This window comes from Geotrypetes seraphini, chromosome 14 (assembly GCF_902459505.1).
Source record: "Geotrypetes seraphini chromosome 14, aGeoSer1.1, whole genome shotgun sequence".
Classification (NCBI taxonomy): Eukaryota; Metazoa; Chordata; class Amphibia; order Gymnophiona; family Dermophiidae; genus Geotrypetes; species Geotrypetes seraphini.
In genome coordinates this window covers 73,263,908-73,288,020 of record NC_047097.1, presented here as the reverse complement: position 1 = coordinate 73,288,020, position 24,113 = coordinate 73,263,908, and the positions used below count along the sequence as shown (strand labels likewise).

Sequence of the window (24,113 nt, the reverse complement as noted above, 5' to 3'; positions counted from 1 at the left end):
GGAGGGAGATGAGAGGGGAGATCAGAACAAGTTGGGGAGGGGAGGGGATGGAGAATCGGAGCTTGTGGTGAGAAAATGTAGACTTCTTTTATTTGGTCATGGTAGGATAATGGCTGCAACCCACTCGTAAGTAAGGATGGCACATTCTTAACTGGTCGTGCCCCAGTCCTCGGTCCCTTTGACTCCCTTGAAATGCCTGTACATGCCATTAAGCAGGTGTAAAAGCCAGTGTGGACGTTTCTCCTCATGCATATGTGTTGCCTTTGTGAAATGGGAACAGCATATGTACATTTTAGTACTGTCCGAATCTCTGTGTAATGTGGCACTCCACGTGTAAACAGCCTTTACATGTGTATGCAGTATACTGTACATGTGTGTTAGTATTTCCAAATAAAAATCATGAATAAGGCTTCTGAAATACCCCCCCCCACTCTATATGTTAATTAAAACTAGGTTATGACCTCAAGGGCCATGCCCACATGGAATAATGCAAAAATATATTTCCTCTCCCAGCATAAACCTGCCCCCCAAAATACTGGCTCTGAGTCTGACTTAAAGTATGGGAGTTTCACAGAGTAACAGGTAGACTTTGAATTCTGTTGTGAGAGGATAATTTTCAGACTGCCGATTAACACGGGTGAAACAACTTTTACTATGTAAATCATTTTCAGAATTGATCTCCCTGTGTTTAGTTTGCTGTCGGCATTGGGTAATCATTAGTGGATGCATAGGAAAACAATCAAGGCTTCATTTTTCTATTAGCCCAAAGAATGAACAAGTTGTAATGGGAATGGCTGTAATTTCACGAAGCCTGAGACAGGATTATGGCAGCTGAACAGAAATATTGATGTAATTAATCTACAGAAAGCTATATTTTATTGATAATAGGGTATGAGGAATTAATTCTTCCTCTTAATCCCCCACCATGCAAAAATAACTAATGCTAAGGAAGTCCCTTTCTAAAGTCCAAATTCCTAAGACTCTGTCCCTTAAATATAAGAATCCACACAGCGCAGGAACATACGTATTAATGCTTATTGTCTGCTGTTGAATGCATGAACTATTTATTACATCTGTTGTAAACTAACAGAGACATAAGAACCTAAGAATAGCTTTACTGGGTCAGACCAATGGTCCATCAAGCCCAGTAGCCCATTCTCACGGTGGCCAATCCAGGTCACTAGTACCTGGTCAAAACCCAAGGTAGCAATATTCCATGCTACTGATCCAGGGCAAGCAGTGGCTTCCCCCATTTCTTTCTTAATAACAGACTATGGACTTTTCCTCCAGGAACTTGTCCAAACCTTTCTTAAAACCAGCTATGCTATCTGCTCTTACCACATCCTCTGGCAATGTGTTCCAGAGCTTAATTATTCTCTGAGTGGAAAAAAAAATTTCCTCCAATTGGTTTTAAAAGTATTTCCCTGTAACTTCATCGAGTGTCCCCTAGTCTTTGTAATTTTTGAGGGAGTGAAAAATCGATCCACTTGCACCCGTTCTACTCCACTCAGGATTTTTTAGACTTCAATCCAGTCTCCCCTCAGCCATCTCTTTTCCAAGCTGAAGAGCCCTAACCTTTTCAGTCTTTCCTCATACGAGGAGTTCCATCCTCTTTATCATCTTCTTTGAACCTTTTCTAGCTCCACTATATCTTTCTTGAGATAAGGAGACCAGAATTGAACGCAATACATCAGATGAGGTCGCACCATGAAGCGATATAGGGGCATTATAACATTCTTAGTCTTGTTAACCAGAGAAAGATTAAGAGGTACCATAAAATAAGGGCTTTTTAAAATCACAACTTACGTAACCATGGGAGTCACAAACCTACAGTAACACAGTACCACATGTTAGTTAATGCTGCAGTAAAGGAATAGCTCAACTTGCAATCAACCTCAGAACTGATAGCATACAGCTGATGCTCCCATGGGCCACTGTTCCCTCAAAGCTGCCAGTGGGGGGTGCTGTTTCAAAATCACATTTTCAATCGTGACGGAGAGGCAAGCTCTGCAGGACTCCAGGGAACATGCCTGTCTCTGGCAGTTGAAAACACAATATTGAAGCACCACTCCCTCCCCTCCCCCACCCCCGCCGACAGCAATGCAGTTGGAGGGCTCCTGCTTGGCTTGGAACAATGCTATGGGCCCTCTCTTAAACAATGAAGTTGGCCGCATAGGCAGAGTTGGGGTGGAGCGGAGGCAGAGTTCGATGCCTACATATACTTTATAAAGTACAAAGCAGAAGCACATTTTACTCCAGCTTGGCATCAGTATAAATGTCTGCATTGCATTTGATTGATTGATTGATTTAAAATACAGATGGGTGGCGTACAAGGAAAACAGTCATAAAATATACAGACAAGTACTGCTACAACCCCCTGGCTCTCGTTAGAAAAGCAGATACGTACTTCTGTTGCCTTTATTAAATACAGTACTAGCAAAACCCAAAACACTAAAATAAGATCATTAAGCATTCATTAAAAAGAAGTTCGACCCTGAGGTGGATAATTTTCAACCTGACCACCTCTATCATGTTCTGAAGGCCTCAAGGGAGGAGGGAGCGGAGGGAGAAATAGACAAATTAGTTTCTCCGGATAGTTTAGACCAGTGTTTTTCAACCTTTTTATACCTATGGACCAGCAGAAATAAAATAATTATTCTGTGGACTGGCATCGGTACGTGGACCGGCGGTTGAAGAACACTGGGCTAAGGCGTGGGCCAGACCCCGCCCATCTCTACCCAATCTCCACCCCAGGCCCCACCCCCATAATAGTACTAATTGCACCTTGCACGTTCCGTGCCTCATCTGGAAGCCTTCCCTCTGACGTTGCAACGTCAGAGAGAAGGCTTCTGGTTCAGGCGCAGGATGCCCGTAGGAGCCACTGCCTGTGGCTTTGTGCACTGAATCAGTTAGGAAGAGGGTGCTGGCTCGAAGATAACGCCACATCGATCGCACTGTGGACCGGCGGTTCAAGAACACTGTTTTGGGCCTGATGCATGTGCTGGCCCTGTGGACCGGCAGAAAATTTCTGTGGATCGGCAGTGGTCCATGGACCGGTGGTTGAAGAACACTGGTTTAAACCTATCACAGTTTCTTGAATCATCTAAAGATACAATCACGAAACGTGCTACACTATTAGTAACTTTCAAAACAGATTATCTTGAAATTATATTTCACTAAGAAACAGACTCTGTTTTGTGGTCAACAAATTCTTATATTTCCAGATGTTTCTAAACAGACCCAAATGAAGAGGAAGCAGTTCCTGGTGCTTAGGCCTAAAGCCCTAGCGGTGGGTGCGACCTTCTTAAAATTTCCATGCAAATGCCTTATTTCATATTTAAGTGATAAATATGTCTTCCTAGACCAAGTCCAGCTAGAAGGTTTTCTGAAGGATAAACCAGCTCTAATGATATCCTAAAACTAATTTCCTTTTTGGTTTTAATTTCCAATTAGGGAGAAGTAGCGAAGAAATACATAGATGTAAAGCCACACTTTGCCTACTTAGCTCTATTTTTTATATAAAATGTTTTCTGCTTAAGGGAGTGCTAGATAATGTGGACTAGATCATTGAATGACTTTATTTCCCTTTGAATGATTTTGTTCTTGGTTGTAATTGGATATTCCTGGATTTGTTATATAAATTTGTAATCTGTAATAAATGGAATAAATTTAAAAAAAAGAAGTTCGATTGGACAAGTCCAATCGAACTTCTTTTTTTAAAATTTATTCCATTTATTACAGATTACAAATTTATATAACAAATCCAGGAATATCCAATTACATGTCAGGCAACATATTGAGGTGAAGTTGGAAGCTCTTCTTAATCAGGCCAGTGACACTCGATATATCTGGGACAATTCAAGTTTCATTTTGGGGTGAAATAGAGCAGAGAAAAGCATGGAGCACTCTGGATTGCCCTTGTGGTTCTCTGTCCCTGTTATGCTCTTTCTACTGTAGTCATGAAATAGAAATCTTAGACCACCTGAATGAACGAACAGGCTGATACTCCCTGTAGCACACCTGCTGCAGAAAAGCTGCATGTTCCTTTGGCTTATAAATGCATCGCATGGTCTTCAAGCCTGCTTGTGTGCCTGCAACTTCATCCCATGATTTGGTGTGCATGTTGGATTACCCTTGGCTCTGGTGTCTGTCCACGTGAGCGTCACAAGCTCTGCTGTCTATTTTCTCTTTGCTTAGCTGCCATCCTCTCTCGGGGGAATGTACCTGTAAGGCGGGCTGGGCTGGACTCTACTGTGATGAGACCTGCTCTCCAGGATATTATGGAGATGGCTGCCAGCAGTTCTGCTCCTGCCAGAATGGTGCAGACTGTGATAGTGTCACTGGGACCTGCTTCTGTGCCCCAGGATATATGGTGAGAAACACACTGCATGGCATTGAATGTAGCAGAGTTTGACATTTACTTCACAATATAGAACTGGGTGTATTTGAGCCCACTATTCCCTGGCACAGGGTTATCTGGAGACAGGACTGGCACAACAAGGCGATCACCTAGGACAGCAAAAAGCACTGTGAGGTCATAGAGCTTTATTGTTTAAGCTAAGGCTCTTAACACTTGCACTGTGAGGTCATAGAGTTTTGTGGTTATAGAAACATCGTAACACGATGGCTCTTTATACCTGCATTGTGAGGTCATAGAGTATTATTGTTATAGGCTAAGGTTCGTAACACTTGTATTGTGAAATCATAGAGCTTTATGGTTATAGAAACATGATGGCAGATAAAGGCCAAATGGCCCATCCAGTCTGCCCATCCACTATCTCCTCCTCTCCCTATTGGCTAAGGCTCTTAACATTTGCATCTCCTCTTCCTATAGGCTAAGGCTCTTTACACCTGCATTGTGAGGTCATAGGGCTTTATGGTTATAGAAACATAAAGGCCAAATGGCCCATCCAGTCTGCCCATCCACAGTAACCATTATCTCTTCCTCTCTCTCTCTGAGATCCCACATGCCTATCTCATGCTTTCTTGAATTCAGATAGAGTCTCTGTCTCCACCACCTTTTCCGGGAGACTGTAAAAAAGTATTTCTTTAGATTACTCCTATGCCTAGGAAATCAACCCCCCATGTACTGCTTCTTTCTGGAGAATTCACCGGACTCGTACACAGATACAGAACTTGTCACCTGTGAGACTGCAGTGTTCAGGGCCACGCCCAAAGGTATGGAGTCTGTCATTTCTAGAACTGGATGACTCGAGGACTGGAGGACTCAGGAGATGCATCCATGGACACAGAGCCTATGATGTCTAGGGCTGGGGCGCTCAGGGGATACAGAAGGATTGTACTTCAGTGGAACATGCATGATTATTTTTATTTTGGTCACATTTCTCCATTATCAAAAATAAGAAAAGCAACAACATTGCCATTTTCTACCATCTGCTCTCTTTATTGAGCTACCAGTCACATTATTACAGCTGAGTTCCTACCGGGATTCCCTGTATTAATTGATAAAGTTAAAATTTAAATAGAAATCCATCCACCAAAAAACATTTTCATAAGAGAGATGTGTTGTATTGATGGTTCCTGAGAATAGATTTCGGGCAGATTCAGTGCAGTAGGTGATGGACTGGTTACCAGCTGAGGGTAAAAGAACCAGGAATGAGGGTATGACCTTGAAATGCCCCTCCTTTGCTTAAAGGGAATGAGGGAGATATTCAAAACATTGATGCGTCCTGGCCATAGTCTACAAATGATGCCTCCAGACCAGCATCCCCAATAATTAACAATTAGCACCTTGTAATTAATGTAAATTGCACTTAATTGGATGGTAGCCACCTAATTTGGTAGGTGCCTACCAGAAAGTAGATGCAGTTAGCGGACAGATCATGGGCGGGTTTTGGCCTTAGGGGCAGCTAAGTTCATAACTTAGATCTGCTCCTTTGGGCCAGGAAAACTCCATCGTACATAGGGTCAGGACGTCTGTCGATGCCCAAGCCCATTTCAGGTGCCACTAAGTGCCTAACTTTTCTAGAATTGCACACTGCTCAGCCCCTACGTTTTAGGCAGTTGCGTAGTATTTGGAAGGGGAGGGGTGCGGTCCACCCCAGACGCTGTCTTTGTGGGTGCCTCTCTTTCTCTCTTCTTCACCCCCCACATACCTCTTTAAATGTTCGCCCACTTGAGCAAAATATTTTACCTGCTGTTTGTGCCGGCATCAGCTCCTTTATGATGTCACTTCCTGGTCGTGGGACCAGGACCTGACAGAAGGGAGCTGATGTTGGCGCCAGCAGTAGGTAGAAAATGCTGCTGTCGCTGGTGAACATTTCAAGAGGGGGGTGCTTGAATGGTGGGGAAGAGTTAGGGGCACCCAAGCAGTGGGAAAGAGGGGACACAGGGCACAGGCTCCTGATTCCGTATGACTCTCCGCGAGTTCTTAGATCAACCTCACAGTCTACTCTTCATGTTCCCTCCTTAAAAATAATTGGAACTCGCCGTGCTCTTATTTTTTCTGTAACTGCTCCAATGACATGGAATTCTCTTCCCCTATATCTAAGATTGGAACGAGATTTGCAGAAATTCAAAAGCAGTTTAAAGACTTTTATTTTTAAAGATGCTTTTAACTGAAAACACAATGTCTAAGTAAAATATAATTTTAGCAGTTCTCTACTTTGACCCTATCTTTGCCACCAAAATCTTTCTTCTTATCCCTCTGTGTACTTCCCTTTTATGTTCTTTTTCTCTAAAATTGTATTTCTCCCCCTCTTCCCTATTGTTTCCTGTGACTTCAAAAAAAAAAAATAGTTACCCTTGTATGTCTTGTAATGAATTATGTATATTATGTTACTTTTACTATTTGTACAACGCTTTGTACCTTTGGTTAAGCGTTTAATCAAACAAATGAATAAACTTGAAACTAAAACTGACCAAAGTCAAGCGTGGTTGTAAAGTTACCCGGGTACAATTTTAAGCGAAATATTCAATGCCACTGACTTAAATCAGTTACATTTTGGAATAAGTGGCTTATTTAAACACCGTGGCTGAGTGGAGTGACGAAGGAATCGGCAGAGTCTTAGGCCTGCGCAAATCCAGGGGGACTTAGCTGACCCATGTGAATCGAGCATCTGTCATGTTCTCAGGAATCTGGGAATTCAGCTGCGTTCCTGGTCCCGAGCAGGCCATTCCTTTGAAGAACATGAGTCAGACCAGAGGTCCATCCTGCCCAGCGGTCTGCTCTCGCCCATCTCGTCCATCAGGCCTAATTGCCTGAAAAGTGTCCCTGACTAATTTTGTAACTGCCTCACTGACTAATCATTCTGCTTAACCCTTTCAGGACCATAAGGATCGTAGGCCAATTTTTGTGGTTTTGACGACATTTTTATGGTAAAAAGGGCTTGCAGATGCCAAAAAATTGATTTTTTTTTGTGAAATATCATTATTTTTATTTAAAAAAATCACACTTCTGGCTTATGGACAGTGTGGCAAGTGAATCTTCTCGTCAATCTGGCAACGACGCTAATGAATGAATGTCGGAACCAGTTTGTTTACATAAAGGCAGTATCATATGGAATCCGTACATATCAAATTTAGAACTGTAGACTATCCCAATCAAAATTTATAGGATTTTAAAGTTATGGGACAAATATGTCCCTTGGTCCTGAAAGGGTTAAGCAAGTTAGCAAAAGGCAATATAAGAAATTTTAATAAGCTACACGTGTAAACGCCATCTAAGCACCATCTGTATATACGCGTGAAAATGGCAGAATGCTAGATAAGCAGAGTTCTGTAAGTGTCTGTCTCATAGAGTATGTCATATACCGCCTATCGATGGAGGTTGTGTAAGCAGTTTAGCATTTCTCCCTGTCTGTCTAATGTACCTTGGGCAATGGAGGATTGAGCGACCTGCCCAGGGTCACAAGGAGCAGTTTGGGGCTTGAACCCAGAACCTCAGGGTGCAGGGGCTGTGGCTGTGGAGCTTCAACAGGGCCGACACTTCTAGAATTCTGTCAGTTTCTGTGGCTCTCCGGCACACGTATGTTAGCTGCTGACTTCCAGTAGAGGCCCATTTCGTCACTATTACGCTGGTTTTCTAGGAAGGCTTTTCTTAACAGGCGCCCAGTTAGAGAATTGCTCGCCCTCTGAGGAGGTTTGCTGCTTTTTGCAGATGGACTGTGAGTTTTCAACACTGAGGTTCTTTCTTCACTAGGAGCTGGCGTTTCGGTGACAAATGTGAGGCTTTTTTTTCATATAACTGCTGCACCTGTCAATGGGATGCAGACAAGCTGGGCCTTCAGCGAACCTCAGGTCCATATTTCATGAATAGGGTGACAGAGCTTGGATTACTTGGTAAAAATTAGCTGTTTGTAATGCAGTTATTTGCAGATCTGTCTCGTGGCAAGCAAAAGCTGTACTTTGCACTAAATTGGATAAAAACAGCCTTCATTTCTACAGTTTTCTTCTTCTTGACAGGCAAGGTCCGTACAAAGTCATTCTATAGTAGCAGAGGAAAGAAGTGTGTGGTTATTTTGGCTGGGTGAGGTCAGGATCTCAGCTTTTTTGGCTCATTTCAGGACTTCCTTTTTCGAGCAGCAGCCTGAGCCCTCCTTTCTGCTCTTGGGAGGTGTTGTCTGACCTGTGGATGTCACCTTTTTCTAATATCCATTCTGCAGGAGGGTGGGGAAGAAGCTGACCACTGCGCGGTCGTTTCATTCATGGCAGTTTCCCCTTCGTGTTACGAGATCACGTTTTGGATGTCTGCTCTGCATATCACTTTATATCATGTCCCTCCCTTCCTGTGTCTGCACCAGGGGTGTCAAAGTCCCTCCTCGAGGGCCGCAATCCAGTCGGGTTTTCAGGATTTCCTCAATGAATATGCATGAGATCTATTTGCATGCACTGCTTTCATTGTATGCTAATATATCTCATGCATATTCATTGGGGAAATCCTGAAAACCTGACTGGATTGCGGCCCTCGAGGAGGGACTTTGACACCCCTGGTCTACACGGATCAATTTTAAATTGTACCCTCAGCTCCATCATACCTTATCAGGCTGATTATCCCTTATATTCTAATCTAATCTAAGTCAGTATTTCATGTCCTCCCCAAAAAGCTCAGAACGGGTTACAGTTTACAATTGTAGTTTTACAATATATAGTTAAATTCATATCGTTACAACATAGCATTACATGGGTTATTCTCTAGACATTGCATAGTTTTCTATGCAATATAAGGAATTATAGAATGTATACACTACATGAAATTAAACTCTCTGAAATTAGACTTTTTGGTTTCCCGACATTCAGCTTTCCGTTATGTAGACCCTAAGCTTTGGAATAATATCCCATTTTATATCAAGAATCTTTCAACCCTCCCAGCATTTAAGAAACCTCTTAAAACCCATCGGTTTACCCAAATATTTGGTACCCAACAATCGTAAATTTGCAGTTAGCACGAACATTTTCTAAGACTCGTCTGTTTAAATAAGTTGTTTTGATGTCCAGCAACCACCTCTGTTAATTCTGCTTTTTTGGGTTTGTGCTCCAATTTTATTTTATTTTTATCACTGCTTTCATGATGTGTGTAAACTACTTTGATGCCTTTTTAGGCCACGTTAGCAATACATCAAGTGCAAATAAAGAAAAAGATTATTTCTTTTATCAGTTCATCTACAGCTGGTCATATTTCTAGAAATAAGGGATTCCGAGTGCTGGGTGGCTTTTGGGATGATGGGGCTTGTGTGGATACCATGGTGTGAGGGCATTGCATGCTAAATCAGAAGCAACACTGGCCTCTTTGTGGCCACTAATCATCACTTCATTCAATTAACATCTTAATTCATTCCTTAGTCATTTCCCACTTAGATTACTGTAATTCTTTGTTAAATGGACTACCTCAAAAAGAACTTCGACGTTTGCAACTCATACAAAATACCCGCAATTAAACTAGTTTACAAAATAGGTAAATTCGAACATGTCACCCCTCTTCTTAAAGAGGCTCATTGGCTCCCAGTCACGCACCGTATAATTTACAAAATCATACTGCTCACCTTCAAAATCAAACATTCCCACTTACCTTCATTCCTCGATAAATTATTAATACCCCAAAGTTCTCCCCGATCTTTACGATCCACCGACCAAAAACTTCTTTTTATTCCGTCTCTAAAAGAATCCTACTATACTAGGAAAACTAATTTTGCTATAACTGCCCCTACATTATGGAATTCTCTCCCTCAATTTCTCCGGGATGAAATTCATCTACAAAAATTTAAAACTAATCTTAAAACTTTCCTATTTCAAGATGCCTTTGATAAATCCTAATCTTTACTTCATCTATTTAATTTTCAACACTCTCCCAATTTTAACCCTTTACTTTAGCGCATATCATAATATCATGCACAATTATCCTTCATGTTCTTTCCCCTCCCACTATATCATTTCTTCTAATATTATGTAACTTTTCCCTTCCTTCCCATTCATCCTCACGGTCATGTCTGTCTGTATATGTTTAATATGTTTTCTCCAATATTTCTAAAACACTATTAACTAGTTCTTATTTTCCTATTTTAAATTTTTTTTATTGTTAACCGGTCAGATATTTATTTTATGATCGGGATATTAAAAACTAATAAACTTGAAACTTGGCTTCAGTTGGGTTGCCTGTATTTTGGGGAATGGGGAGAAGCTGGCTGGTTAACTTTCTATGGCCCACTGAGGCATTTCTACTGGTTTCCCAGTTATTTGTGTCTGATTCTTCTCTGTCTGGCATGTGGCCTTTTGTCTCGGAATTTATCTTTCATGTAGCCCACTTGGAGCAAAATCTCGTAAACTGAATATGACAGAAATCTCCTGAGGATACAAGGAAATATATCTGTTGTTTTAAGAATAATTCAAGCCCTGGAAAGAAACAGTAACAAGAAAACAAATGTGGAAAACGCAGGAGCATTATCTGATGGCTGTGGTTCTTGCCAAAAAAAGCTGAAGCAATTAAAGACAAACAAAGACTTGGGACTCGATGTTGGGCCGGCAATGCTCAGCGTTTTGCTAAACCCAGAAATTCAGTGCTAGGCCATGGCATTAGATTTTCAGGATTGCAAATGTAAAAGAAAGGTGATGGAATAAAGGTGCTGTTCTGGTCGTTTCAAAAGCGACAATGCTTAGAAACCGTGGCTCCGTGCAGGCTTCTCCCCAGTGCAGTTTCCCTAGTGCTTTGATATCATGTGTCTTATCCACTTAACTGGATACGTTTAGTGGCACAAAAGGTTAGATGGTTAGTGCTGAATATCAGCAGAACCAGAACCACAGATAGTCAGTGGCCAACATTATACATCTGGGTTTAACGCTAAGAGTGGAGAGTGAAGGTGCTGCCAGCTGAAGACCAGACCCTGACCACCAAATTCTATGAAGACGGCATCACTTTAGACATCTACATTGGCACGAACCTTAATAGGACAGACTGGTGCTAATATTTGGCAAGTTGCACTTCATTATTGACGGCAATTGAGGTTGATTGAATGTTAGGTGCACAACTTGGTGGTCCAAAGCCCCAACCTCAAAATGGGCACAACGAGAGGCGGATTGTGGCCAAGATTTCAGCTTAGGCCATGAAAACCCTGGGGGTGCGCCTAAAAGTTGGGTCTCCTAGTGATGCCTAATGCTGCTTAGAATCGCACTCAGCACTGTATTAGTTGGCACCGACCTTTTAGGCAGCATAAATAGAATCAGGGCTTAAGTGCCCGTGTTCTCTTGTGTAACATAGTAACATAGTAGATGACGGCAGATAAAGACCCGAATGGTCCATCCAGTCTGCCCAACCTGATTCAATTTAAAAATTTTTTTTTTTTTTTTTTTTCTTCTTAGCTATTTCTGGGCGAGAATCCAAAGCTTTACCCGGTACTGTGCTTGGGTTCCAACTGCCGAAATCTCTGTTAAGACTTACTCCAGCCCATCTACACCCTCCCAGCCATTGAAGCCCTCCCCTGCCCATCCTCCTCCAAACGGCCATACACAGACACAGACCGTACAAGTCTGCCCAGTAACTGGCCTAGTTCAATCTTTAATATTATTTTCTGATTCTAAATCTTCTGTGTTCATCCCACGCTTCTTTGATGCAAAGGGTGTGTTAATGTGTCAGAGGCATTCTAAGGATTCTTGGATGCCCTTAATCGCAAATAGGCAAATAGCCATAGACTTGGCATAAGTGTATTCACTCTGCAGCTCCTCATTATTTCTCCTCACATTCTACTCTCCGGCTAAGTCTCTCTTATCTGTACCCTTCTCCTCTACAGCCAGCTTCAGATTTTGTCCCTTCTACTTTGCTACACCGTATGCTTGGAACAAACAGTCTGATTCAGTACATCAAGCTCCGTCTCTGGCAGTTTTCAAATCCAGACTGTGAATATCTAGGCTCAGTGCCTCCCCCGGTCTGAATATCTAATCTAATCTAATCTAAACCTTAAGTTTATGTTGAATCAATTTTTATTATCAAAATATACAAAATCACAAACCAACAAGCACGAATCACCATTACAAAGAATAATCAGATACAAGAGATCGGATTCAACACCCCTCCCACCCCACCCCCACCCCAAACCCCCTGATCTGACAAATAGCAGAACCCTAGTGCAGTAGGCTTGGACTCAGATAACCCACTGCCAGCGAGAAAAGTTAAACTCCAACACTGAGAAGAGAGAAAAAAAAAAAAAAAAAAAAAAAGGGTGGGGAAGGGGGGGGAAAAGAAATAGAAGGTGCCCTGGTGCCCTCACAAAAATACAACAAGCTCGGGGCCCAGAGAGAATTACAATAAATTAAGGATGTCACTTCGAGCACGTGGTGCTAATGAAAAAAGATAAGAATCCCAGATCCGCAGAAATTGGCGTTTTCTTCGCAGGCTAAAAGACGCATCCTTCCGCTCCAACAGCAGCAGAGCATGCAAACGATTCCTCCAAGCCCAAAAGGAGGGCAAGGTATCTCCAATCCAAACAGCCAGAATCACCTTCTTCCCCAGGACACCCACCCGTCTCATAAACTGCCGCTGACCCGAATCAGACAAACAAAAGGCCTCATATTTATCCAGCAGGAGACCAGCAGCAGAAAGGGGGAGTGCTTTACCAAAAATGCGCTCCACATAAGATAAAACCCGTCTCCAGAAGAGTTTAATTTTCACACAGGACCAAAAGGCATGAATAAACGAGTGGGGTTGCTGGAGACACTTGGGACACAACGGAGAATCCGTATAACCTGAATAATATAACTGACTTTTCGTAAAATAGCCGCGATGAATCACCCTAAATTGACACTCCCGGAGATCTGCATTAACAGACACTCCTGGAATTCTGGAAATTAAGGAAGGGAGATCCAAAGCGTCCTGAGCCATCCCCAAATCTTGACACCAGCGAGCTTGGAGTGCAGCACGATCAGCCGGACCTAACCAACGCTGGAGATCTTTATAAAGACCTGAAACCGTAAACCCAGTCTCCAAATAGGGATCCAGTAGTGTCGCAAATCTATCCTCGATCGGAAACGCCAAAGCGGCTCGGGGGAGAGATTGGATATAATGATGAAGTTGCCGAAACGCAAAAAAATCACCCTCAGAAAAAATTCCAGACCGGACTAGAACATCCCAAGATTTTAAAGAGCCATCAGCCTGGAGAACATGAGCAAGCAGCGTATAATCCCGAGATGCCAGTTTACGAAAACAAGCATTCTCTCTACCAGGGCTAAATTGCAGATTCCCCTGAATAGGTAAGTATCTGGTAGTCGAGGGAGTACCCTTCCAGGAATGCAATACATAAGACCAGATGATGCGTAGAGAGTGTAACAACACACTTCCCCTAAATGGCACCGGTAAGGCAGAACGAGGCGACTGCACCAAGGACAAAATATGCCAAGGGGCAAAAAAATCCTTCTCATAAGGTTTCGGAGTAAAATCCTGGCGATCCGAAAGCCACTCCCCCAGGTAACGCAACAAACAGGCCGCATTGTATAACCGGAACTGCGGTAACCCCAGTCCCCCGCTTCCCCACGAGCCAAACAGGTAACGCAACGCCACCCGTGGTCGTCGACCCCCCCAGCAGAATCTAGAAAGCATAGAATGCAATTTAGTAATGTCCCGTTTCAGAAGCCACAAAGGAAGTAATTGCAAAGTATAAAGCCATTTTGGAAAAAGGATCATGTTAAACAAATGGATCCTGCCTAATAAAGACAGTGGAAGAGGAGACCAACGAGCAAAACACGCAGTCGAGGAACAGAACAAAGAATCAATGTTGACGCGATATAACGTCGAAGTGCAAGGCGTCAACAAGATCCCTAAGTAACGAAACGAAGAGGAAGCCCATTGAAGCGGGAAGGGCCCAGGCCAAGAGTCCCGTAACGACGAGGACGTGGCCAACGCTAAAGATTTGTCAAGATTAAGCTTAAAACCAGAATAATCGCCATATTCCTGAAAAGTGGCCATCAGATTGGAAAGAGATACAATGGGATCTGAAATATGAACCAAGAGATCATCCGCAAAAGCTGAGATCTTGAATTCGGAAGAACCAATTCGAATGCCTGAAATAGCTCTATTAAGCTGAATATCACGGATCAAGGGGTCTAACGACAGAGCAAAGAGCAATGGAGAAAGGGGACAGCCCTGACGCGTACCACGACGGATGGGGAACAGAGGAGAACTATGGTCATTGACCCAAACGAAGGCTGTAGGTGAATGATAAAGCACCCGAATCGCATCCTGAAAAAACCCTGTTATGCCATACCGAGTTAAGACCGCAAATAAAAAGTTCCAAGAAACACGGTCAAAGGCTTTTTCCGCGTCAAAGCTGACCAATAGGGAAGGAAGCCGGGTCCTCTCCACAAATTCCAAGGAAGCCAATATGGATCTAATGTTTTTCACACTAGTACGCCCCTGCACAAATCCCACCTGAGGGGAAGCAATCAAATCAGGAAGAACACAAGCCAATCGATTAGCCAAAACCTTGGCAAACATCTTGGCCTCCACATTCAACAGTGAGATAGGACGGTAAGAAGAAGAAAGGGCAGCATCCCTATTAGGCTTCAACAGCACGATTATTTGAGCAGAGGAGAGAGAATCCGGAAGGGTGCCCCGCTGGACAGCGGCCGTGAAGGTCTCAGCCAGTACTGGTGCTATGGTGGGATGGAGGAGTTTATAGAATTCCATCCGGAAACCATCCGGCCCGGGGGCCTTCAGCAACGACCCATTCTGTATTACTCCTGCTACCTCCTCAGCCGTGATAGGGGCATTAAGACGCAGCACTGCCTGAGCAGACAGGCCCGGAAGGGAAAGGCCATCTAAATAGGCCGTGCCATCCATTAAATCAGATTGTTGTGAATAAAGTTGTCTATAGTAGTCATAGAACACCGCGTTGATCTCGGCATCCGTCCGGACCATGGCCCCCCCATCTGAGCGAAGTTGGAGGACAGGAGTACGACCCGCTGACCGACGGACCACCCCTGCCAAGAGCGTCCCACGTTGGTTCCCATGGCGAAAAAGTTGATACCTATAATAAGCAAGCGACTTGACCGTTCTAGCATGCAACAATTCCTGAAGCTTGCACTGGGAGGCCAAGAGCTGAGAACGCAAAGAGGAAGTGTGAGAATGACCGTAAAGCCGACGTAGGTCACCTACCCTACGTTCCAAGTGTAAAATCTCCCTATCTCGAGCACGTCTTTGATGGCTGGAATATGACATGATCTCACCGCGCAGCACCGCTTTCGCAGCCTCCCAGAAGAGAGTAGAGTCAGCCCGATGTTCCATATTATGATGTTGATAGTCAGACCATTTCCGAAGCAGAAACTCCTGAAACTTCGGATCCTTATACAAACGGAGCGGAAATCGCCAGCGGAAGGAGCCCGGGGAAGAGACATCCAAATGCAAGGTCAACAAAATCATGGTGTGATCAGAGACATCAAAGGAACCAATCGTGGCCGACTCAATCTGAGAAAACAAAGAGCTAGAAGTCAACCAGTAATCAATCCGGGATAAAGAGGCATGAGCCCTAGAAATGTGAGTATAATCACGCTCACCTGGATGAAGCGTCCGCCAGACATCAAGAACATCCAATGATGAGCAAAGTAAAGAAATACCCCTAGTAGGATGCACCCTGTCTTGGGGAGTAGGAAGTGATTTATCCAACAAAGGGTCATGAACGCAATTGAAGTCCCCTCCCACCAATAAAGGAATATCCGAATGTTGACCAAGAAGGCGAATAAGCGAGGAGAAAAACCGAGAGTCATAGCTGTTAGGAGCGTAAACATTACAAAGAATCACAGGCTGACGATGAAGAAGCGCCTTAGCAATGATATACCGTCCCCCAGGATCCACCCACTGCTGTTGAAGGACAAAGGGCAACCCCTTCCGAATCAAAATCAGAACTCCCGCCTTACGGTTGTTCGCCGGTGCGCCCAAATGTTGACCAACCCACCAAGTCTGGAGTTTTGCATGCTCTGCCGCTGACAAATGCGTCTCCTGCAAGAAGACAAGATCAGCTCTCTGACGGTTCAAGGCTCTCAAAATTTTTTGTCGTTTAATAGGTGAAGTGACCCCATTTATATTCCAGGAAATACATCTAAGAGGCTTCATAAATGAAATTAGAAAGACAAAGGACAGGCAAAAATCCAAAAAGAGAACCGAGAGCAAGGCCGTCCCAGCCAGCGACCAGCTCCCAGGACCTCAATCCAGACCCGAGCTTCCACCACCAGACAAAAGGCCAACTGTAGGGCACCAGGAACACACAAAAATAAACAAAAGAAAAGGGAAGAAAAAAGAGAAAAAAAAATAAAAAAAAAGAAGTAGAAAGAGAAAAACAAAAAGAAAACCCCACATACCCACCCACCCACCCACCCCGTCCTCCCACCATCCCCCCCCCCTCCCTCTTGTGACCCACTAGTGGTCCAAGGGCCCTGTGAAGTAGCTCCCAACCCCCCCCCCTAGCAGACCATATGTTCAAGAAACAACCCTCGCCGAGTCAAAGCAACCCTAGCCATAGGCAGTCAAAAAAAAAATGCAATGCACCCCAGTATCCACCCCAAACAACACAGAAACAATCCCAACCACCCCTCGCCCGCCCGATGCCCCATAACAGACTAGGCATTAAATTTGGGCAACCACCAATCAGGAAACAATGCAATAGAAATCAACAAGCAAATGCTCAACGGAGCCACCATAGGTACCATCAACCCCCACTACCCAACACTCAAATATTCCCTCCCCGTCTTACCCAGCCACGCTAATCCCTCAATCATACAGTCACTCGGGAAAGGAGAAGCGCTCCCTATATACAAAACACTCCATCCAACTCAAACGAAACATGCACTCCCCTCCCAATCATCCACACATTCCAGGCAGGATAAGAAAAATATTGTCCGAAGGAAGTCCAGATCGGTCCATCACGCCTGCACCACATCAAGGTCCGCCAGCCCTCAAAATAAGTACTGCCCAGAGCAGACCACCACGGGAGCTGGCCATCTGGCATCAAGGCTTCCAGGACACATCAGACAGAGGAGGCATATAACGATCAGTGGAACTCCAGCTGAAAAGAACCAATGGGCTATCAAGGAGCAGGGTCTGGGGCCTGCAAGGATTGCACGAAGCGAAGCGCCTCAGCCGCCACCACAAAGAAGTGAGTCTGACCAGCATGTCGGATCCGCAGACGTGCAGGATACAGCAAGGCAAAAGATATTTTCATCTGAAACAGCTGGGAGCAGATGGTAGTAAACTCCTTCCGTTTGGCTTGTAGAGCTGGGGAATAGTCCTGGAAACATAACACCCTGGAGTTGTCATACAGCAGAGGGCCCGAGGTGCGAATGGCTCGCAGAATCTCTTGTTTATGGGCAGAGTTCAACAACTTAAGGATGACAGTTCGAGCTCGCGAGCCTGGTGCTCCCAGCGGGCCCAAACGATGAGCGCGTTCAATTCTCAGGGGACCATGTGCTTCAGATAAGGTTAAAGAGCGCTGCAGCCAAGATTCCAGAAAGGAATGGAGCTCACCATCCTTCACTGATTCAGGTAAGCCTACCAGTCGCAGATTCCCCCGACGGGACCTATTCTCAAGGTCCTCCACCTTTGCTTCCATAGCGGCCAGCTGAGCTCGAAGTTGTTGATGGTCCCCTTCACGTTGTTGAACTCTATCCTCCAACGTGGTGAGACGCTGCTGATAGGAGGAAAACTCTCCCTGCAGCGTCTCCAGCCGAGTGTCCACAGAATCTAATTTGTCTCCAATCGGTTGCAGTTTCGTGGTCAGGGATCCCTCCAGCAGCAGTTTCACTTCGGCCACTATTTCAGACACCCACGCGGTCGGCGCCGGGAGCGGCGGAGGAGACTCGCGGTCGGCCATCTTGGACTCACCCGCGCGACCGCGATCCCTCTCCCGGCGCGGCAGCTTGCTGGTCATAAAGCCCCGATGGCAGGAAAACACTGGGAGAGAGTCACACCACCTCCAGCGCCAAAATCTGCGGCGAAATCGCGGCGTTCCGGGGTCAAAAATCGCCGATGGTGGGAATGGGATCGGGAGCTAACCCCACCGACGTCTGCTCAGCAGCTCGACATCACGTGACCCCCCTCTAAACCTTAAGTTTATATACCGCATCATCTCCATGAGAATGGAGCTCGACACGGTTTACAAGAACTTAAAATAGTGGGTAGAGAAGAAGAAAAAGGATGACATGAACTTATGTGTAGAAGGGGGGAGAGAAAGGGGGGAAGGATAGAGCTACAATTTGCTGAAAAGCCAGGTTTTCAGTTGTTTGCGGAATAACTGAAGGGAGCTCAGGTTCCGCAGCGGGGTGGCGAGGTCGTTCCAAAGACCTGTGATTTTGAAGAGAAGGGATTTTCCCAGTTGCTACTCTTTGGGATTCCGGAATCTTGCTATTCCTTGGGATTCTGTATGGAATGTTGCTACTCTTTGGGATTCCAGAATCTTGCTATTCCTTGGGATTTTGTTTGGAATGTTGCTATTCTAATCTAATCTAATCTAAACCTTAAGTTTATATACCGCATCATCTCCATGAGAATGGAGCTCGACACGGTTTACAAGAACTTAAAATAGTGGGTAGAGAAGAAGAAAAAGGATTACATGAACTTATGTGTAGAAGGGGGGAGAGAAAGGGGGGAAGGATAGATCGACCCTGTAGTTCTTACTTTTCTACACTGAGTGACCTGTGTTGATACATCCTTGGCTTTGTAAAGAAAACAACAAGCTACGGGATTGAAAAAATGCATTTGCTTGACATATTCACCACACACTTAGGATTTCATTGTTCTAACTTCTTTAACCTATCCAAGAAAAATTATTTTGGTTGCGCTGCAAACCACTCATCCACATCTAATGTGGCATTCTCAGTGCTTGAAAATCGTGTTCCCTTGAGGTATTTCTCGAGGTTAAGCAAGAGGTAGTAGTCTGAAGGTGGGGAGGCTGGGTGAAAACCTGCCAATTTCTGCTGCTTGCCCTGGATCAGTAGCATGGAATGTTGCTACTATTTGGGTTTTTGCCAGGCACTTGTGACCTGCATTGGCCATTGTGAAGACGGGCTACTAGGCTAGATGGACTGACCCAGTAAGGCTGTTCTTATGCCTTGAAAAAAAAACCAGATGCCTTTCGAAAGCTTGCCTCAACCTTTGGAGACCAGTTCCTGCCTCAGTTTGTCGAGAAGTGCAACATAGTACTTTGCCATGATGGTTGCGCCCTTTTCCAGGTATTTTATACGCAAAATTCTGTTGTTTCTGTGCTATTTTCACCTCAAAAAAGATTAAATAATCAGGCTTCAATTATGAAATTTAGGTCAGACAGATACAAAACAATAAACTTTGATGTGATGAAAGTATTATTAGTCAAAAAGTAGGTGAAATAGGAAAAGCCAAAGACTTATCAGCATCCCCTTGTATATGCCAGAGAGGTGACCACATGGTTAAAAGCTGTCATCATATCTAGGGTTACCATATTCCTAAAAATAAAAGAGAGTTCACATGGACCCGTTCCTGTCCCAACCCACCCCTACACAAACTGAGCCAAACAGCCTCCTCTCCTTCTTTCCATTCCCCCCCCCCCCCCCCCAGATGCCCTCTAGATACAGCCCCAAACTCAGGCAGAGACAGGGCCTATTCTGCCCCCTCCAGCCAGCGTCAGACAAGCCTCCAGCGGTTCACAACAGGAGCTCTTTCCCATGGGCCACTGGTACCTGTGATGGGACCATGATTGATACGGCTCCCAACTGTGGGTGACCCCTGCTGCCTCCTTATTACTCCTGGGCCCCTTTGAAGGTTAAAAAAAAAAAAAAAAATTAGGTTATACTCAGAGATAGTCCAAATCTTGAACAAACTGTTGGGTTTTTAGAAAAATCATCTGAACACCTGAACAGTCCTCTGAAAAGATCACATGTCCAGGTAAATCCAGACATATGGTAACCCGAATCATAACTAGCATTATACCATAAGAATAGCCATCCTGGGTCAGACCAGTGGTCCATCTAAGTCAGTATCCTGGGCTAGATGGTCTTCATTCTGATTGGGGATTCTTCCCAGGAATAAGCTACACCACAGTTTGAGCCTTAGCATGTTTACGGCCTCTTGGAGTTCTTTTTTAGTATAACATCCTACTCAGTTCACGATCTAAGCTGAATGCAAAATTACTTGTGGATATTAGGCTGAGGCTGCTGCCAATTGAATCAGACAGCATTGATGAAGATGTATGCGCAGACTTGAAAAGAGCAGCAGATCAAAGTGAAAATGGAATAGGAGCGAAAGAAAACCTTATGTATGTCAAGACTCGAGATTGCCCCCCTCCCCCCATAGCACCCAAACACAACCACTTTCTGACAAGGCCAAGGCAGCTGGCAGCCCGTCTGGACCTTTGCAGCACACTCACTTAATATGTTTTGCCAAATGAGCTGTGTGCGTTGGAGCCACTTAGCAAAGAAGCAAGAGCCAGGGCAGTACCGAAGGAGGCAGAGAGATGCAGAACTGGGGATTTGTTTGCAGTTGCTGCTGACTTGGCTCTATTGTGCCTAATTGCAGCGTATTGGAAATAGGCAGGAAAGCAGAAGGTCTCATTAATAGAACGAAGAAGCTTGTTTAGTTAGATAAATGAGTCCCCAGTGAACCAACAAAAATTAAATGAAGCAGTCAACTAAAGCTTAAATGCCGTTGGCCTTGTTACTTTCTGGGCCTCCCCTTCTTCACCTCTGAAATAAAAAGGGCAAAAGGGGCAGCTTCTTTCATGGTACCACTGCCTCCCCCCCCCCCTTTATCCCCCAGCATTTCATGAAGTGGAAGACATGGCCCATTGGAACCTGTGAGTGTGCCACAACTCTGTCCTCATACTGACCACCAAACCCAGGACTAGTCCCAACAGCTTCTTCCACTACAAGATGAAAGGGAGGTGAGGCCTGCTCACTTCCAGATCATGAGCATGCTCCATGCTCAGACAACTTCAGGGAAGAGGCTATGACAGCCTTGAGGAGGCTGGAGTCTTTGGTGCTAAAATATTTTGTGAAGCCTGCCTTCCCAATTATTCACATCGTACAATGGACAAGGTATTCCCAGGGAAAAATTAAGTGTAGGGAGACGACAATTTATTTGGTTTTCCTCAGAAACGGTATCCACTGGAAAAGCAGCTACAAACATCTCCAAGTACATTTTTTTCTTGAAGCAGCTTTCAAAAGGAAGGAACAAATCTATTTTATTTTATAAAACTGGTGTGGAGCTTGGTACAGATACAAGCAGATTTGCGAATTATCCCTTAAAAGTCACATAGTTTCACAGATTTCCAGATACCTCCATTTAAAAAGCTAATCCAGTGACCCTATCAATGCCAGGCAGGAGACCCAGGCTTGATTCCTGTTCCTTGCATCAGCTGTGGCTATGAGCATTACTTGGGACCAAGGACATAGTCACAGGTGGGTCTAGGCCCCTCCCCTCTTGCCTGATTCCTATTCAGCAGCTGTGTACACCATTATTGTATCTGGTAGAGATCTAAGCCCTACCAGCTTAAGAAATCTGAAGCACACCCCTAGTTAGCTGTGTCTTCCATTGAAATAGTGTATCAGTTAGGGACACCATGAGCATGCTCAGTCCTCAAGGGTAAAAAAGAATTGGCTAACTCACCTGATCCTTGGGGAGAAAAAGTCTAAAGAGATGGGCCAATTCTACAGATTGATAAATGGATGATGGATAATGGACATCAGTATGAGCCCTTCGTGCATAAACGAGCATAAACCTCTGGCTCCGGGCGATATCTCAAAAGGTGACCAGCACCAGACCACAGTCTAATTGAGAATAGCCTCATAAAATCCAAAATGTATGGCTAGGATACAACCTAAAGTACAAATACAACCTATAACACCATAATAAAGAATACCTGGTCAATAAATATATTCATGAGTGATTTCTTTAATAGTGTTACTATTGTTTGATTGGGCTTCATTTGAGCCGGTGTATGAGTGAGTGTACTTGTGTATTTGTGGGTACATGTGTGAATGTCTAGCATTTATCATTTATTATTTTTTGCTTGGTGTGTGTGAGTGTGTGTTTATGGTGCTTATAACTTATAGTTAGTGAGATATTGCACTCGCATTCACAAATGGTAGGATCTGCATCAGCACTTTATATTCATATTTATATTCTTCTTCATATGTACAAGTGTTTTTCTGGTGCATTTGCACTTTATATTATATTCCATTTATGTTATATTTTTTGCACTTTATATAGGTTTTTGTGATATTCATTGACCAGGTATTTTTCATTATGGTGCTATAGGCATTTGCACCTTATGTCCTATTTCAGTTATACGCTTTGCACTTTATATATATTTTTATACATATTTTTGTGATATTTATTGACCAGGTATTCTTTATTATGGTGCTATAGGTTGCATTTGCACTTTAGGTTGTATCCTAGCCATACATTTTGGATTTTATGAAACACCTTGCATTTTGTAGTATTTATCTATTTATTAATTATTTATTAAGTATTTATGTATTTATTTCTTTCATTCGTACTTCACACATAGACACTGTTACACCATATATATTCTTTTATATATATATTTACAATATTTATTATATTTATTGTTGTGTGTATTGTTTTTTTCACAAGGTGTGTACTTAGGGACAGTATGCATGTGTTGCCCATTTAAACCCCTTTTCCTTGGTGAAAAAAAGTCTATTTAGCTTTGGGGAGGTTGTATAATGCAGTTTGCATTTTTCAGACACATATGGACTACATGATGTATGAGGCTATTCTCAATTAGACTGTGGTCTGGTGCTGGTCACCTTTTGAGATATCGCCCGGAGCCAGAGGTTTATGCTCGTTTATGCACGAAGGGCTCATACTGATGTCCATTATCCATCATCCATTTATCAATCTATAGAATTGCCCCATCTCTTTAGACTTTTTCTCCCCAAGGATCAGGTGAGTTAGCCAATTATTTTTTACCTTTATTACTTTTTGGATTCTATTGGCTACGATCCAGTGAGGGTTTCTTACTAGTGCAGTCCTCAAGGGAACACTTCCAGATGATGATATTGTAAGATCAGCATTGGACAGTATAGGAGCCAGCTCTGGGGGTGCTTGAGCACCTCTACAATACTGAACAAACTTCTTGACTGTGTTCAGGGAGAGGTAGTTTCTGTTGGGTTTAGGACCCCCAATAATTTTGAGAAATTGGCTCCCATGATTGGACAGTGCTAGTCCACCAATACTCCACATGCTAGGAGTGCTGGCAAGAGCCACGGCCACTGACTGCCACACTTTTACACTGCAGGACACAGTTGACTGGGGGTAGGCTCCAGATTTCTATATCTGGCAGGGCCTAGGGATCCCCACCAGCTAAGCTATTTTGGTTTTGGGATTTGGGAGAGAGGAAGGGGAGTGCCTAGTGTCCACCCATGTTAATGATTAGTTCATTCAAAAATTGGTTTCTGGCCACATCAAGGCCTATTCACCAATCAATCGGCTCTTCAAAGTTGACTCCTGATGTAGGCCTAGTGGTCAAAACATGATTCGTGTTGAATTGCCTGTTGATTATGTAATACATTTCTCCATTGGAATGCCAATGATTCTTCTTGATCTTTAGTCTCCCCTGCTGTGCTGTTGTGTATTCTAATTTTGTGGGGACAGACTTAAAGATCTCAATCTGTATACTTTGGAGGAA

General features: G+C 43.9%; 1 protein-coding gene across 7 annotated transcripts in view; it reads left to right on the top strand.

Moving 5' to 3' along the window:
• Positions 1-24,113, top strand: part of MEGF11 (multiple EGF like domains 11) — a 322,743-nt gene that overhangs the window by 236,581 nt on the left and 62,049 nt on the right. For all 7 annotated transcript variants that reach the window (XM_033920814.1, XM_033920813.1, XM_033920817.1 and 4 more), the window contains one exon: positions 4,198-4,372. In XM_033920814.1, the coding sequence (XP_033776705.1) occupies positions 4,198-4,372 (175 nt within the window). The remainder of the gene's footprint in view (positions 1-4,197; positions 4,373-24,113) is intronic.